This window comes from Abramis brama (genome assembly GCF_963993115.1).
Source record: "Abramis brama genome assembly, chromosome: 3".
Classification (NCBI taxonomy): Eukaryota; Metazoa; Chordata; class Actinopteri; order Cypriniformes; family Leuciscidae; genus Abramis; species Abramis brama.
In genome coordinates, this window is record NC_139965.1 from 62,343,727 (window position 1) to 62,362,315 (window position 18,589).

The window sequence follows — 18,589 nt, forward strand, 5'->3', positions numbered from 1 at the left end:
GTTTGATTTTCACTTTACCATGTTCATGTACAGAGACTCATGTGAATGTTGAAGTCAGCAGGACTCAGTGGCATCTGGGCCCTGAAAAAAAAAAAAAGTGAACATACTGATATCAAGAGAAAGGCCTGCACGATTTTGGGAATTTTTTTTTTTTTTTTTTTTCTGGTTAAAATTGCTTTTTAAAATTCACAGAATACACACACACACACAGAGAGAAATGTTTCCAACAATATATAATATAATGAACACCAGGTTTGTTGTGCCTTGTAGGCATAGGCTATGCGCAGTGCTGGATAAAATAATAATAACAATAACCTATATAGCAGCCTAAATCTTCCAAAAGATTTCAGTAACAACTAAGCTAGAGAAAAATATATTGATTATCATGTTACTTCAAATGTTTCCATTCGTTATGATGATATGAAATGAAATAATAGTAAAAACATGAAGCCGTTTGGTCAATATATTTTTTTGTGCGTTTTGCTTTTCAAACGCGATCGCGATCCAAAATATGATACATTAAAACGCGATCACGATCCAAAATATGATACATTCAAACGCGATCACGCTCAAATATAAAACATTATGGTTACCATATACATAGGCTATATACGTTTGAGCAGATATCCACAAACACAGTAACAGTAAACACGGGTCTAAATATTAAAGGGGGGGTGAAATGCTATTTCATGCATACTGAGTTTTTTACACTGTTAAAGAGTTGGATTCCCATGCTAAACATGGACAAAGTTTCAAAAATTAAATTGTACTTTTGAAGGAGTATTTCTGTCCCAAAAATTGTCCTTCCGGTTTGTCACAAGTTTCGGAAAGTTTTTTTCGAGTATGGGCATGTGTGACGTCAGATGTAGCGGAATTTCCTTATACGGGTCCTAAGGGCACTTCTCCGGTAAGATCGCGGGCGCGCGAGCACTCGTAGACCAGAGCAAGAGAGTGAAAGCAGTACGCCATCAAAGCGCCCTGCCCGGCTTTTGGGAAGTCAATGTCACCAAAGAAGTGTGTTTTTGGTTGCCAGGGCAAGACAACCCTGCACAGATTCCCAAAGAACCCAGCATTAAGGGACCCGTGGATGGAGTTTGTTTTCCTGAGCATAAACAGAGTTGTGTAAGACTGTTTGTTCCCTGCATTTCGACGATGATTGTTTTATAAACAAAGCCCAGATCGACGGATTTGCAGATCGTCTAATGCTTAAGGATCGAGCAGTCGAAATGATAAATATCAAACAACAAACTAATATGTAAGAATTTCTTACCTTACATCTTTCTTGTCTTCAAATCGCGTTCTTCTTCTTCTGAGGTAAATCCAATGTAAGCTCACGGTGCCGTCAAACTCGACGAAAAGCAGAGACTTGTGAAGTGTTTTGGTGTTTTGTTTTTGAGGTAACTTAATGAGCGCGATCGCGTTCCATGTGGAGATTTGCATGTGAATATCTTTTGCGCGAGTGGGCATGGTCAAATTAAAAATAATTAGGAAGCGTTTGAGAAGCTGGACATCTTGTTGGTTTTATACAAATTACTTAAACAGAGAATATTTGTTTTCAGTTTGAATCCGATCATTTAAAAGTACACACTTAAATGTGTATAAAGGTATATGGCTCATAAATGTGTAACAAGTATTCGCTGAGTTTTGTTTCAGTTTATAGATGTGCTCAAGAAAAAAAGTTCACCGTCGCGGAGAGGCAGAACGCACACCCTGTTTATTTTCTTTATTTTACAAAAGCACAATGTTTTGATTTGATTGTAAGTGGACACATTCAAAAGTAGAAATATCACAGATTCTTTTTTTATATTTCTTTTTTCTGTATGACCATAAATGGCGGAGTAATTTAAGTTTATATTGCTACAATGTGGAGAAAATCCAACAAAACGCGCCGGCGCGTTTGCCGACCTCAGAGGGTTAAAGCAGTTGTCACATCTTTATATCATCCAATCATGCTTATAACTATTGTTGGGGAAAATTTGCAGTTGTCCTGTTACAAGTATGCCTTTTTGTAAACTAGTTAACCTGTAAATAATAAACCTATATTTAATTGAAACTAAGAAGCTCAAAAACAAACAACATCCCTAATAGGTTAAGAACATAACTCTCTAGTGTTCTTTCTAGCTTACTAATGAATTACTGTATGACCATTGTATAACTTTTCTGAGTTAAATGTAATGTTACTTGGTTCACAAGCTGTTTAATCTCTCCATGGTTGTACTTTATATTTCAACATATATTATTGTGTTCATGGTTCATTCATGCTATAACTAACAATAAAGAATCTGTCATGCCACATTAAAGAGCGGCAAAACGTGTTTGTCACAATTATGTTCGTCTTCTCTGCATCTGTTCTTGTTTTTCCCTGATTAGTTCACCTTCATCCACCTGTGTCGAGTTACAGCAGTTCCCTCATTTACCCTGTATATATATTCTCCCGTTCAGTTCTGTCCTTGGTCGGTTATTGTTCATGTCTATGTTAAAACACACTGTTGCTTGTGTACATTATCTTTGTTAGCGTTAGGAATCGAGCTTCGTCTGTCTGCTTCATCAACCAGCGTGACAGTATTTGTAATTTGTGATTAAATTGAATGAAGTTGAAAGCGTACGCTCTGTTTTATAAAAAGTAACAAAAGTAACATACTGCAATTACTGAACTTTTAGTAAAGTTTTATTCTCTAATCAAGTTTGATTAATCAACTGAAAAATAATAGATTAAAAGATCAATCTTGGTAAATGATCTTCAGATTGTTCAAATGAAGAATGTAATGCATAAGAAAATCTATATTTATAACCACCCCTAAAAATCATGCTGATATTCAGACCAACAGCAAGACTGCATGAGTGTTATAGCACTTGTAACAATACTTCAATAAACAAGAAGTTAACTGGCGTTAAAAGTGTTGCTAGTTACCATTTACTTTATCTGTTATTAATAATGGATAGTCTGAGTACAGTGAGTTACTATCAGGATGAGTCTGTCTAGACAGAAATGTTGTACCTCATTTGAGTTGATTTTTGTCTTCTCTTAAATGTCATGTTGTCCATAGACCGGTCACTCTTCATGGACACACAGCTGGACTCTGGAGCCTGTGATCTCTGCTGGGGGAATCCACTTCAACAGAATACAGACAAGAATATATATATAGTTCATTTTACATGGATAGATTGGTCTCTATATGAGGTTTATCTACATTTATTCATCCATCTGTCTATTCAGGTCTTGCAGTCTCTACTAATGAGCTGATGAGCTGAAACAGGTGTTTTATATGAGGGAGACATAAGAAAATGTGTCGTGGTTGTGTTCGGGGATCCAGAGAAGATCTGGGAAGAATTGATCTAGTCTCTCTAGACAAAAATGTTGTACCTCAGATCTGTTGGTGTGTGTTTTTCTTTAAATGTTATTGGATGCTCCATAGACACGTCACTCCTCATGGACACACAGCTGGACTCCGGTGGGTTTGATTTCTGTCTGCAACTTTGGCTTCAATAGAACAGACAATTTAAAAATAACAGATATGACATAATAGACAAGAATTCATATTGCTAATTTTACATGTAGATAAACTTTATATAGACTAGCTATCTATCTATCTATCTATCTATCTATCTATCTATCTATCTATCTATCTATCTATCTATCTATCTATCTATCTATCAAATGTTGTACCTCAGATCAGTTGATGAGTGTTTTCCCTTAAATGCTATTGGCTGCTCCATAGACGCCTCACTCTTCATGGACACACAGCTGGACTCCGGTGAGATTGATCTTTCACCCTTAAACTGACTTTAACAGAATAGAGACAAGAATCAACTTGGCTGATTTAACATGAAAATAAATCCCACATGAGAAGATTGTCTAAGATCGTATACCATACCATACCAACTTTATTTGTTAAGCACTTTACAACAACCAAAGTTGACCAAAGTGCTGTACAGGAAAATTATGCAAAGTTACATTTAACGACATAAACATGCATACAAATAAATGTATGTTGAGAGAGATGAGACTGTCCAAGGATAATGTCATATATCATCTAGCTGTCTACTGTATCTGTGTGTCTTTGGACAGTGTTTAAAGACCCTGAGTGTCTCCAACTACTGTATATCCCGGCACCAGAATATGATAGAGACAACAGATCACTATACCAACCCTGGCAAACACACACAACACCCTGTTATGTGCAGAAAATGAGTCTTCTATAACATTAAGATCATATGAAGATTGAAGTACCTGAATCCTGGAGAAGAATCTCCATGTCTGAATGTGTGTGTGTCGTCCATGATTCATTCAGTCTTCATGGAGCTGCTCGAGTAAGAGATCAGAAACACTCATTCACACACACTCAAATACAATACATTTCATTTGACATTTTCTTCAGTGTGTTTATGAAGACCAAACAAATCAGATTTCTAATCAATAATTATCAACATTTAATGTGATTTTCAATCATGTAAATAAATGTTCAGAACTGGCATCATCTGAATCAGCAGATTCTCTTCTTCAGTCAGATATGTAGCGTTTGCTCCAGTATTTCATCTGTGTGTGTTTAAAACAGAAATATCTCGGCTGAACAGACTGGGAAGTTTGTAACACTAGAGTTTAATGCTCTTCCACTGAAGCCTCAAATATTGTACAAATGGGCAGGGCTGGACTGGGACAAAAAATCGTCCCTGGCATTTTGGCCCAGACCGGCCCACTATATGATCATAAACACCACCATCTTTGCACACCCTTAATTATATGCATACCAACTCCTATTCATTAAAACCACTAATGCCATGTAATGAGTGAGTATAGGAACGAGTGAGAGTTATCAGATGAAATAAGTAAAAATTTGACATTTATTAATACAGTTGAACTATACTCCACTGTTAGGATTGTGTTGGTTTGGGTGTTTTGGTTTCTTTCTTTTCATTGGCAGGTTCTGTGATTGAGGCGTGATTGGAGTACACCTGATGCTTGTCTTGGCTGTTATTTAAACCTGGTGCGAGAGTTTGTTGGCACGGCTGCTCTTTTGTTGCTCGAGCAGTTTGCCAGAGCCATGCTCCAATTATGTATCATTGTGTTTTGTTGTAATAAATATTATGTTAAAATGTGATTCCGCCGTGTCGTCTCCCTTTATGTTACATCTTTGAGCCAGGTGTAACACCACAGTGATGAATCCTAAAACAAGCTATAAGCGGCTCTGGCATAGCAATACAAGTGTTTCTGTGGTGGGTGGACCTCGGGTCTTCTAGGGGGGTTCGGGGGCATGCCCCCCGTGAGGAAATTTTGTGCATTTTAATGTTAAAGGTGCTGTATGTAGTAAAACGATCGTACGACTGATCTTAATATTACGGTCTGTTTCCCAAAAGCATCGTAGCTTAAGTAGCACTTGAAAATCTTCGTAGATCTACGAGTGCTCTGGAGTAATCGTACATCCTCAAGTTCATCATAAGAAGACAGATTTATGAGGACACCTGCAGGACAACCGGCAGATTACACCTTTAACTTTATTCAAATGTATGTGATTATAATATAAGGTTTTGATTGTACTTTATTGTACACTTTATTACTCTTTTTTGTTGTTGGTTAAATTAATGTATAAATTAAATAATTAAAAAGGTCAGAAAACAAAACAAAAAAATTGAAATAATTTAATTTAATAATTTTAATCAAAATGAAATGAATGAACAAAAAATAAATAAAACAAATCCTTTAAATCTGTTAAAAATTACATCTTTTTTTTTTTACGGTTTTTTTTTCAGCCATTTTGTCAGTGCCTCCGCCTGTAGGTGCTTTATATAGACTTGTCTTGATTGCTAATCCATAACAGATGACAATTATTAGGTTAAACGTTCAGAATACGATTCAATATAAGGTTATGTTTCAGAACTTCACGAATGGACAGCGACTCTTAAGTAGCACGTAGAGCGCGTTCTCGTGCGTTCATGTTAAGTTCATTTTTGGGAAACGCTCGTGGAATTGCTGCGAGCGTTCGTAATCTTGCATGTAGAAAGCGCTCTTAAGAACTAAGATACATCGTTATCGGGAAACCCGGCCCTGACTGAGACGCAACACACCAGAGAAAGCATCACACAACATGCTGTAAACTCAGGTAAACTCCCACTGTAACGTTACAATAATAGGCTACTTTTATCAGCTTGACGTTGAACTAATGCTCCATGCTCGTACCATGATAAGTATGGAACCCTATCAACCGTGCCGAATTTTGCCACTGCAAGCACCACTTCACATTTTCTTCAGGAAATGTACATTCTAGGTTTGTAGATAAGGTTTCTCCATGATTCAAATGCCCTGCCGATGTTGATCCGTGTTTTTTACCCGAAGTTCATCCGATTCACGTCTGGCCTTTAATACGAGCTTCAGCAGAAAAAACTTTTTTGTTTGATTTTTATCAATATGTGGAGTTTGTGTTGGAGTCTGTGTTTTGCTGGGCGCAGGTCGTTTCTTAGGTTGCATAAGTCATAAGTCCATGTCATAAGTTGCATAAGTCATAAGTCCATGTCATAAGTTGCAGTGTCGTCGCTGTTGAGTGCAAAGTCAGTAGGCTAGACGAGTCGAGAGGCTCGGGAGCGCGCATGCAGGTGACGTCACTGGCGGTAAATCCGACCCAGGACCTTCACATAAAAATAAGAATACTTGCTTTCAGAGGTAATAGCAAAACCCGCAACGTGGATCATTTTAATGTGAGATTACAACCCTTTCACACACAGGCAATAAAACAAGGATTCGTTTTGGTAGAAAAGCTACATACAGCACCTTTAAATTCATCAATCTGGTGCACTTTGAGAGTTCAAAATTAAAAGCTCCAACCCATATTCAGTGTGCAAATTAAACAAAGAAAAAATCAAACCTCTTTTAGTTACAGTGTCTATTTACATTACACCTACTACATAGTTATAATATTAATCCAATGACAGTATTATTACTGTCCTAGCCATATTTTGTAAAACAAATGCACTAAAAAATAAAGGAAACTTTCATAATTAGTTTTGTACCAATTTCTATACTTGAAAGAGATAAGCACATGATCTTTTATTTTGACGCAAACTGCATCAAGCTTTTATTTTGGCGGAAAACATGTTTTACAAACGCCTCTCATTAAATTTCTAGTGAATTGCGGTAATCGTCAACTATGCAGATGTGGAAATTATCTGTAACTGGGTTATGGGTTCCTACACTCATGACAGAGCCTAAGTGTTTTGAAAGTAGTTCTGCTTACCGCGGACTCTACACTCTCTCATCTCTCTCCTGATCCTCCTCACTATCATCATCTGCCGCTGGAGCTGATGAAGGTCAGAAAACATATATTTTGACACATAAATCGTCTGCTTTAAGGGCCTGGTTCTATTTTTTTCACGCTATTTATCTGCACATTCCTTGCGTTTCTTCTCCATCTACACTCACCTAAAGGATTATTAGGAACACCATACTAATACTGTGTTTGACCCCCTTTCGCCTTCAGAACTGCCTTAATTCTACGTGGCATTGATTCAACAAGGTGCTGAAAGCATTCTTTAGAAATGTTGGCCCATATTGATAGGATAGCATCTTGCAGTTGATGGAGATTTGTGGGATGCACATCCAGGGCACGAAGCTCCCGTTCCACCACATCCCAAAGATGCTCTATTGGGTTGAGATCTGGTGACTGTGGGGGCCATTTTAGTACAGTGAACTCATTGTCATGTTCAAGAAACCAATTTGAAATGATTCGAGCTTTGTGACATGGTGCATTATCCTGCTGGAAGTAGCCATCAGAGGATGGGTACATGGTGGTCATAAAGGGATGGACATGGTCAGAAACAATGCTCAGGTAGACCGTGGCATTTAAACGATGCCCAATTGGCACTAAGGGGCCTAAAGTGTGCCAAGAAAACATCCCCCACACCATTACACCACCACCACCAGCCTGCACAGTGGTAACAAGGCATGATGGATCCATGTTCTCATTCTGTTTACGCCAAATTCTGACTCTACCATCTGAATGTCTCAACAGAAATCGAGACTCATCAGACCAGGCAACGTTTTTCCAGTCTTCAGCTGTCCAATTTTGGTGAACTCGTGCAAATTGTAGCCTCTTTTTCCTATTTGTAGTGGAGATGAGTGGTACCCGGTGGGGTCTTCTGCTGTTGTAGCCCATCCGCCTCAAGGTTGTGCGTGTTGTGGCTTCACAAATGCTTTGCTGCATACCTCGGTTGTAACGAGTGGTTATTTCAGTCAAAGTTGCTCTTCTATCAGCTTGAATCAGTCGGCCCATTCTCCTCTGACCTCTAGCATCAACAAGGCATTTTCGCCCACAGGACTGCCGCATACTGGATGTTTTTCCCTTTTCACACCATTCTTTGTAAACCCTAGAAATGGTTGTGCGTGAAAATCCCAGTAACTGAGCAGATTGTGAAATACTCAGACCGGCCCGTCTGGCACCAACAACCATGCCACGCTCAAAATTGCTTAAATCACCTTTCTTTCCCATTCTGACATTCAGTTTGGAGTTCAGGAGATTGTCTTGACCAGGACCACACCCCTAAATGCATTGAAGCAACTGCCATGTGATTGGTTGATTAGATAATTGCATTAATGAGAAATTGAACAGGTGTTCCTAATAATCCTTTAGGTGAGTGTATTTTGACAGATACACACTGACAATGCTGCACGCTCGCTCACTCGTTTAAAGTTGTGATTGGGCCAGCCCAGTGTCAATCAAGGAAAGAGCCAATGGGCCGCTGATCTGCGTGTTTCATGGGCTGGTCTGTCAGGAAAAAAAAACTAACACTGACTTTTTTTGACCAATGCATTACACCGGCACAAACCCAGCGCCGCCAATTAAGCAAAACAAAACAAAACGAACGGGCCGTCGATGTACACATTTTATGGGCCGTTAAAAAAAATAAAATAATAATAATAATAAAAAATATGTATTTATGAGATGGATCGGCCCACAAAGCACGTCGGCCCACCGGGAAAATGCCCGGTATGCCCAATGGCCAGTCCAGCCGTGCAGATGGGACAGTTTACTGTAAACCCACATTTAATACATCTGTGAAACTGACTAATACAGTATACACAGGTCCAAGTATTTTAAAATGTTTCCTATTGATTTTTATGTAAACCAATAAATGTATTTATTGGTATTAAATTTTCAATAAAAATGACGTTACATAAAGGGAGATTGTAACAACAGCACTCTTTGTAATTGACATTCATTTACACAGAAAACGATATCAAAGTTTAAGAAACACAGCACAAAAAAGTTTGAAACAAACTCTACAGAGGTTAAAGAGAAAAGTTTGTTTTTTAGTAGCCTAATGAAAACGAAAATTAGACCTACATAAAACGTGTAAAAGTGTATTCTAACATACAGGGTCTAGGCTATATGTCTATGTCCAATAATTGATAAGTTAAAAAAAAAAACTGCATATTAAGAATTTCATGTGTAATGTACTTTAATATTTCATGGTTACTTACGTTAGTGAGGAAGTAAGTTAATTTTCATGCGCCACACCGGAACACTTGCTCTGAATATAAAGTTATTAAACACCTCGAGGCTCGAGTTCTCCATCAACAGCACGTTAAAGCAAACTTACATATACAAACATCACTTGATACTATGATCCGTTGTTCTCATTTAAAGATTCTTAAACCGTTACCCGGGTGTAAAATGGCGCTTGTAAATAAAACACACTGGAATGTACTTTCACTTTCACTTTCACTAAGCCCCTTTTGCCCCTTATTGTGTAAATGTATTGTGCCCCTCTCTGATAAATGTAAATTATTATTATTATTATAAATATTATAATAAATATCAATACACTTATACACCATTGCCACTAAAAAATAATAATACAAAAAAATATATTATTTAAAAAAAATTGGCGGAAGTAAGCATTTGGCGGAGGTGACGTCATAGGCGGAGTTTCCTTTGCAGCGGATCTACAGCAGTTCGCCGCGAGTCTTCAAACTACACGAGCAACAGGTAACATTCAGCTAATATGGAAAAGTTACATTTATCCTACTGTAGGAGTTAGGACATTAGGACCCAGTAGACGCCACCTCCGAGCGCTTCTTTTTTCTTTTTTTTATGCTTGCAAACAATACAGAGATGACAAACATGCCACAAATTTGTATCAGAATTACAAAAATGTCAATACAAAATATAATAATATGTACAATGTCATCTGAACATACATAATAGCAGTGCATAACCAAGACCAATAAAAATAAAGAAAAATGAAGAAGAAGAAAAAAGGAATCATGAGGGTAAGACATCTTATATATCATTTAGTGTACACAAATTAAAGTCATTACAATTTAAAATATTTACTGTTTTTCTTATTTACTGAGGATGAAATAATGTTAAGGTACATTTTAAATTATTTTAAAAAAAACAATAAAAATTGGTTTGTTATTGGTGAATTTACATTTATGAATGTAAAATTTGCCAATAAAATTAAATAAATTAATAACAAAACAAGCTTTTTTTTATTGGGGTCAGACTCAGTATCCAAAAATAATGTCTTTAAAGGTTACTGATATATCTTGCTGGATATTATCTTTAATAAATATTTCCATAGTTTTCCATAGTTGTTCAGAAACATGACCAAAATAAATGATAAACAGTTTCTGTGTGAACTTGGAAAAATGAGCATCTTGTGTCAATATTATTTTTATATTTAATCATAAAATATTTAACAGGGTAGAATTTATTTATTATTTTAAAGGACACTTCTTTTACTTTATTAGTTAGAAAATATTTCTGTTGTAAGGACCAAATCTTTTTCCAATTGAAATTTGTTAATTAATTACTCCAATAAGAGATTGCAGGAGAAAAAGGGATCTAACTTTATTATTTCTATCTTTTTTTCCTGAAAAACATATTTTATATTGGAGTTTCAGTTGGCTCAGGAAAAGTAGTAATTATAGAGTGAAAACAGTTTTTTAAGAGAGTACAGATTGTTGGTATTGCTCCCATAACTATGGCAAACTCTTTGGGGTCACTGGCATATTGTATTCAGAAAGAAATTCAGTGTAAGTCATTAAAAAGCCTTGGTTGTTAAATAGCTGACGTACTAAAAGTAAGCCGTTATTAAACCATTTATCAAAAAAGATCTATTTTTGTATAAAATATTTTGATTATTTCAAATAAAGAATTTATGGGGGGGGTGAAATTGTGTTTATATATTAAAGCCCGTGCCAAAAGTACCTGTTGGTGGAAATTTGAAAGTTTGATGGGAATTTTAGATATGTTGTAATTGCACATTAATAAAAATCTTATACCCCCAATATGTGAAAAAGCTTGTTGTGGGAAGATATTCCAGATGGAGTCTTGATTTTTCAAATAACGATGAAGCCAATTTATTTTAAAAGTATAATTTAAAGAGCTAAAATCAATCAAATTTAAGCCACCTTTGTTATTATTGTTTAGAATAACCGATTTCTTCATATAGTGGTTTTTATTTTTCCAGACAAAATCTGTCAGATCTCTATCAATCAATTTACATGTGGACTTATCAACATAGAGAGATTGAGCCGCATACGAGAGACGTGAAAGTCCCTCGGCCTTAGTGAGCAAAACTCTTCCTTTAATAGATAGATCCCTTTGAAGCAGCAATTCAGTTTTCTCTTTGTTTTAGCAATAATCGGATTAAAGTTTGTTGCACATCTATTTTTATCTTTAGTTATTTCTATGCCAAGATATTTTACAGTGCTTTTAACAGCTATGCCACAGTCTCACTCCCTACACGTCAAATGTCTGACGCATGGTCCAGGAACCCTGGCGTCATTTTTTAACGCACTGGGTATACCCTTGGCGTCATTTTTCAACGAGCAGGGTAGTCCTATAGATTGAACCGGGGACGTTCAACGTTGAAATTTGACGTCTTGGGTAAGCACACCACAACATGTTGTCGGCCATTACAACAAGACTATACTACAAAAATAAAAATGAATAGGCTACAAAAAAACGATCTATGCCAGGGCGAGTCAAATGGCAGCCCCCAGATAATTTTTATCTGGCTCTCCAACTGGTTTTTGATGTTTTAAAACCCTCGCAATCTGATAGCAAAGGTTTAGCGCGTTCATCAGTGGTGAGTTTAACAACGCACATGGTGTGCAACCGCATTCAGCGGTGAGTTTAACAACACTCAATTTAACGATCGATCTAAATTATGCCAGGACGAGTCAAATGGCGGACCCCCGATCATTTTTATCTGGCTCTCCAACTGGTTTTTGATGTTTAAAAACCCTCGCAATCTGATGTCAAAGGTTTAGCGCGTTCATCAGCGGTGAGTTTAACAACGCACATGGTGTGCAAGTGCAACCGCATTCAGCGGTGAGTTTACTCCTTTAACTAAAGCATGCTGGATAACAGATTTTTATCGGATTTTTTATTTTATTTTAATAAATATAATATGCTACGATTGTGTTCAATTAATCAGTTTATTTATACATTTTTTTGTTTATTATTAAGTCCTTTAAAACAATTACGCTGACGTCACCGGGTTATCCCAAAGTTCATTGCGATTTTCCTCTCGGTAAGTACGGTACATTAATATACATGGATCTATTATTCTTACATTTACACATCTAAAACTGTTGAATCAGGACAATAAGTTGTGTTTAGAAACTTTAGTTTTGTAAGGTGGCCATTTCTTAGGACGATTATGATAGAATAAGACATTATAAACATACAGTTTTCTGCACCAAATGTGCAGGCTAGCAAAGTTAACGTTAGCTAATTAAATTCAAGTTATTTTTTGTCGCAAACAATCATGTAACTTAAGGTACGATCATAGGGGAATATAAGATTTTCAGTATTAAATTAGCCCGCAAAAATTATCCAACATTGTAAATGTTCAGAATGAAGAACGGTTGGCAGATTGGTCTGTTTTACAGTCTCACCCCAAAACGCAAAATTATATAATAAAACACCGAAATAAATCATCCATTTTTAACAGTACTACAAATTCATAACTACTACATTGTGGCTCATCACAACTTTTCAACATGAAATAAAACAATATGCACAAACAATAACTAAAGCATGCTGGATAACAGATTTTTATCCGATTTTTTTTATTTTAATAAATATAATATGCTACGATTGTGTTCAATTAATCAGTTTATTTATATAGTTTTTTGTTTATTATTAAGTCCTTTAAAACAATTACGCTGACGTCACCGGGTTATCCCAAAGTTCATTGCGATTTTCCTCTCGGTAAGTACGGTACATTAATATACATGGGTCTATCATTTTTACATTTACACATCAAAAACTGTTGAATCAGAACAATAAGTTTTGTTTAGAAACTTTAGTTTTGTAAGGTGGCCATTTCTTAGGACGATTATGATAGAATAAGACATTAGCTTTCTGCACCAAATGTGCAGGCTAGCAAAGTTAACGTTAGCTAATTAAATTCAAGTTAATTTTTGTCGCATACAATCATTTAACGTTAACTTAAGGTACGACTACGATCAAAGGGGAATATAAAGATTGCTACAGAAAACCAGCTAATAGCCATTTGCTAGTTATTTAATAATTAATTGTGTTAAATGTGATTAATTAGGTAGGCATAATGAGACATACTGTAACTTAACTGAAGTGTTAGCTGTAATGTATGTCTGCGTTGGGATTCTTGCGGTTGTGTTGCTCTTTGCCCCCTGTTCTGTGCCCATTTATACACATAGTAGTGTAACTTATAACTGTGCTAATGAAAGCATGGACATCAAAATAAAAAAAGCACATTAAAAAAATAAATTTGTGTTAATTAAAGCTAGTTTTCTAAACTACTATGGCTGCTGAGGGAAGTTTTTGATTAAAATAATCACAGGGAAAAGGAAGTGATCCAGTTAAAAAAATGTGTTTCCTTGTACAAAAGTATAATTAATAACATAAACAGATCATAAAATGGTATTGGTTATCAGCCAAAATGGCATTTTGAATGGTTGGTATCAATATCAGCCAGCCTTCAGTGTCAAGATTAGTCTATTCTGGCCTAATATTTACTATAAGCACCCACACCCCATCACATCACAAGGCATGGGCAAACTAGAGATCAACATTTTCTCAAATTATTAAACCTTTTAGTTATTCAGTATTTATGTAGTAGTATGTAGCCTGATCTTCAAATTTGAATTTATATTCTTCCCCTTCTCAACAGGTCCCCTAGTCCCTTCATCATTTACTTTAACTCCAGCTTCATTACAAAGCAAAAACAAAGGCACTTTTAAGAGCCACATTTGTCTAGTTAATTGTTGTCCGTCTCTCTGTTTCTCTGTTGTTCTTGCTCTTTTGCTCTTCCCCTAGACACCCCTCCCCTTCCTTTTATTGTTGTGTTGTCAGTGTGTTGTCTTGTTTGTCCTTGTTCACCATGAGTGAATCAAATGATTCTGATGTCGATCAGGTCCTTAAGGAGCTTGATGAGCTTGTTGGTCATTCTAAATTAAATTATGAACTCCAGAACTTGGAAGGTTTCATCAATAAGATGCAGGGAGAGCAGGAGGCAACACCATCCACCAGCCATCAACCTGTCCAGAAGGCTCCACCATCTACTAGCCATCAATCTGTCAGGTGGCTGAAGAGAGACAGTGATGGAAATGTTGTCTATGACAAACCAAGATCATCTCGAAATAAAACGGGTCAGTTTTCTTTTTTCAGTCATATTACTTAAATGAGAATTCCTGTGGTTTTCCACATATATCTAAAACGGAGATATAGATTGTTTTACCACTGGGATTGAATACATGAATGTGTCATGTGTCTTGTATGATATTTTATTACATACTCATCCAAAGTGGTATAGACAACGACATTGGGCCAATAAAAATTTGTATCATTCTGTGAAATAAAATGAGCTTGTCAGAATCTATGGAATTGTAATGGTGTAAGGTTGATTTGGGTTTTATTTTCTGCTACAGCTAGTCACCGCTACAGTCGTAAGACAGGTGCTCATACTAGAATGTTGGACAGCAGCATTGAGATAACTAACTACTGTCCACATAACACTGTTGGTATGTCCTTTATTTTGTCTCTATTAGTTTATTGTTTATAGATTCTAATAATTAAAATGTAAATAACATATTTTTGCAACAGAATAATTGACAGCATACATGTTGCACGCTTTGATGGTGTAGAAAATGGATTTTAAATATGATGTACTATTTTAACAGAGACTTTCCTTGAAGAGCTAAACCACTCACAGGGTGATGACTTGGATGATCAGGAAACGGCACCAGCACCACCACGAGCTTCCTCAGACTGGTCTACTCGAAAAAGTCTCCTCTCAGACATGTGGGAGAAGGAGAGACCCTGTCTGGTGAATACCATGGTTGCACAACAAAATGCAACAACTCAGATCTGCCAACAATGTGGCAGTCCAGCTTCTGTCCGTTGTCGTGACTGCCGACCACAACCCTTCTTCTGTGCTGATTGTGATGTCAGTATACACCGAAACCACGTGTTCCACAACAGGGATGCAACAATAGCTGGATTCTTTCAGCCATTGCCTCCAACAACCTGTGTCGTGGAGAGGGCTCTTTCCCAGTGTGGTAAGCTGTATTTCTTTTTTTTGTGTGTACCATTTAGCGCTGCACAATTTTTGCAATTGTAATTGCAATATGATCCAACGCAACTGCCTAATGATATTAATCTGCAAATAATCATGCATAGGTACATTTGTGACATTTGACTTTTATATTCACTTCATCCTCCTTGACTGTGCCACTTCTGGTTGGTGGGTGTGTGTAGTGCGTGAAGGGTATAACAATTCTGATTGGTGAACTTAAGTCGGAGATTAAAGAGACATTTGGAATATTGAACTGAATCATTCACATTCAAAAATCATATTGGAAATGGTAATCGCTTTATCTGTCAAAAAAAGCACAGTTATAATGCTCAGCCCTAGTCTCATTCTCAGTTTATTTAAATAACTTCACAGTATAATAGGCTTCATAGGAATCTTTTGAGTACTTTCTCTGAAACACAAGTAATGACCTTCTATCTTTTTGCTTTTCAAATCATTGATTTTTTGTTTTATGATAATAGAATACTTCCCAGTTAGTACATAGGATGATACATGTCTTTAATCCCTGCATATGATGTGTCTTTCAGTGTGTATTTTGCCATTGGAGATGCCCGAGAAAATATGTAGTTGTGCTACGGGATCGTTGAGTGTCAACACAGGAAAAGTTGTTGCTGTGGTTACAATGAATGGTAAGAATAAAATGAACTTGAGGGAACATTCAGATCAAGTGGCTGTAGCGTCCATATCACATTCTGGGCAAAGTTTATTTAGATATTCACAAACATCTGAAGTAGCCCAGTGGTGACCTCTTCTTCTGTCATGCTTTCAATTTCAAGCTTCAACAATAGAACAGTACAAATAACAAATAAACAACACTGTCAGTAGGCTGCTTAAACCCCTGCAGTGAATTATCTGTTCCTCCCGCACCAGCAAATACACCTGTCTCATCCCGGCCAGTCCTGCATAGAGCTTTCAAAACCTGTCACGCACTGCAGTCTTTTGTGTCGGGACATGCGGGGGGGACCCTTTAGTTCCCAGTGCATTTGTCAGATTTATGCATAATACAATGTGTTCTTTATTTTTCCAGGAAGATATGATCTCAGTATGCCTGAGATGAAATGTGAGGCATGCAAAGCCACTTGGAGTGCTGGAGTGGATGACTTGGTCCGCAATGACTACTGGCCGGCTACCCTTCACTTTTCCACAGTGTACGCTACAGATGTGTTTTGTTCATATGAAGAGTTGAAGATGGCAGCACCAGGACTGTCCTGCCAAGCGTTTTTAAGAATGCTTGATCAACGAACTGTCCGCTTTGGCCGTGTGAGTATTAGTGGTGGGAATCACTAACAACTAGTACTAGTATTGACGTGAATCGCAGAATGACAATTATGAACACATTGATTATTGTAATTGGAGCATGTTGATAATATCAAATCAGTAATTTAGCTATACTCGATACATTGATAGAACATTATCTAAGATCCAAAGTCTTTGTAGAAAGTACCATTCAGTTAAAAATCGAAAACCAAACTTTGGTCATGATGTTTTCTGTCCATGACATACAAAGAGCCAAAAGATTTCCCATGATGCACTGGGCTGAGCGGCTGCCTGTGGAGGCTCGATGCTGGAGGATTTGACATCACCTTTGACCTTATTAACTTTAGTTGATAGATGGATGGTTGTTATGATTTAACAGAGTTAGGACGTTTCTGTAATAAGGCCCCAGGTGTCCCAATGCTTTTAGTCTATATAGTTTATGCATTTGTACAACAGCGTGCACTGGACATAATTTTATTTCCCTCACTTTTTTCTTCAATGCAAGTTCACTTTTTTAATATCCACCAGGAGAAGCAATGAAAATAGTAAAAAAAAAATTTAAATGTATCAATGTTGAGCATCATGTTTTGATAAAATACTGTGAATTATGTTGACATGTTTTACTCTTCTGAAACAGACTGGGAAGATCACAGCAGACAGCTTCAGAAAAAGCTTTTTGGAGTGGGAGGCTGTTAGATTTGAGGTGGAAAAGATCTGCAGAGAGGATTATTTTGTCTGTCCTGCATGCACCCCAGACATGCTTGCTGTTTCTGTGGATGGAAATCGCAAGCACTACCGCTTTAAGAATGCAGCAAGGTACTTACGAAATGTGTGTAATTTGCAGTGTTGTGTTTGCTGTGTCATATTGAAGTTCAATGTGTACCTTTCTTTCATTTAGATCTGAAGAACAAGCCTTGTTTAAAGACATCTTCATTGCAAAAGATGAAGAAGTAGAGAGATTTGTGGATTACATCCATTCGACCACCAACCATGTAAACTTGTTGTATAATATTTCTAAAAACACTACCAATAACATTTTACAATGGACATTGCTTGGGTGAGTCCTGACTATATCAACCTTTTTCCATGTTGTAGGTCTCTGGAAGAGGTGTCTGTGGAGGGGAGTGGTCAGCTGCCAGGGAAACATCCTCAAGATCCTCAAGTAAAATTGATGAGGAGGGACTTGAGCTTGCGGTCTGTCGTCATGGAGTTTTTCTCGGTGCTCTCAACATGTTTAGGGGGGAAATCTTTGCTTATCCCCTCTACCTGCAGAACAAGCTGGCAAATAAGCCAATAAGCTTTTTTGCCATGGATGTGACCTGCAAATATTGGCCCTACCTCAACAAAGTGGCAAAAAGCTGCCCGGAGCTCCAGCACCTTCTTGGCATGAAACCGTTCCTCTCAGTGTTTCATGCCAAAGCCCATGATTTTAAATGCGAGGTAAGAAAACATTACTATGTCATTGACTGTCCCTGAACACCTGCAAAGAACACCTGTTACCCATACTTCTTATACACGCAAAGACATATGAAATTATTTTTGAGACTCACCTGTCCTTCCTCAAGGAGATTTTTTTTTACAAATAAGGATAATCGTTATGACATTCAGTGTTACATTGAGACTTAGCTCATTTAAGTTACTGCCATAATAATGTAAGTGAAATGTTTACACTTCTTTTCTTCTCAGCAACAACATCCCAACAGAATGCCGATCTTGATGCGGTGACCAGTCGAATGGAGGTGCTAGTGGC

At 37.0% G+C, this 18,589-nt stretch overlaps 2 protein-coding genes across 10 annotated transcripts in view; one reads left to right on the forward strand and one right to left on the reverse strand.

The window, feature by feature from the left end:
- The window catches only part of LOC311079383 (protein NLRC3-like), a 34,495-nt gene extending 24,783 nt beyond the window's left edge, over window positions 1-9,712 (reverse strand). For 2 of the 9 annotated variants that reach the window (XM_084108761.1, XM_084108758.1), the window contains exons 1-5: window positions 9,470-9,712; window positions 4,232-4,303; window positions 3,668-3,784; window positions 3,365-3,481; window positions 2,999-3,112 (exon numbers count right to left, since the gene is read on the reverse strand). In XM_084108761.1, the coding sequence (XP_083964887.1) occupies window positions 2,999-3,112; window positions 3,365-3,481; window positions 3,668-3,784; window positions 4,232-4,281 (398 nt within the window). In that variant the 5' untranslated portion in view covers window positions 4,282-4,303; window positions 9,470-9,712. Of the gene's footprint in view, window positions 1-2,998; window positions 3,113-3,364; window positions 3,482-3,667; window positions 3,785-4,231; window positions 4,538-7,226; window positions 7,291-9,469 lie in introns of all 9 variants that reach the window. The other 7 variants (XM_084108759.1, XM_084108756.1, XM_084108757.1 and 4 more) reach the window with 6 other exon arrangements.
- Window positions 9,713-13,163: 3,451 nt separating this feature from the next.
- Window positions 13,164-18,564, forward strand: LOC311079950 (uncharacterized protein; the record flags this gene model as incomplete). Its single annotated transcript, XM_084109676.1, has 10 exons — window positions 13,164-13,217; window positions 14,161-14,638; window positions 14,918-15,010; window positions 15,170-15,547; window positions 16,110-16,211; window positions 16,610-16,842; window positions 17,477-17,655; window positions 17,738-17,831; window positions 17,935-18,279; window positions 18,526-18,564. The coding sequence occupies exons 2-10, from the start codon at window positions 14,371-14,373 to the stop codon at window positions 18,562-18,564; spliced, it is 1,731 nt and encodes a 576-aa protein (XP_083965802.1). The 5' UTR covers window positions 13,164-13,217; window positions 14,161-14,370.
- Window positions 18,565-18,589: the final 25 nt, after the last annotated feature.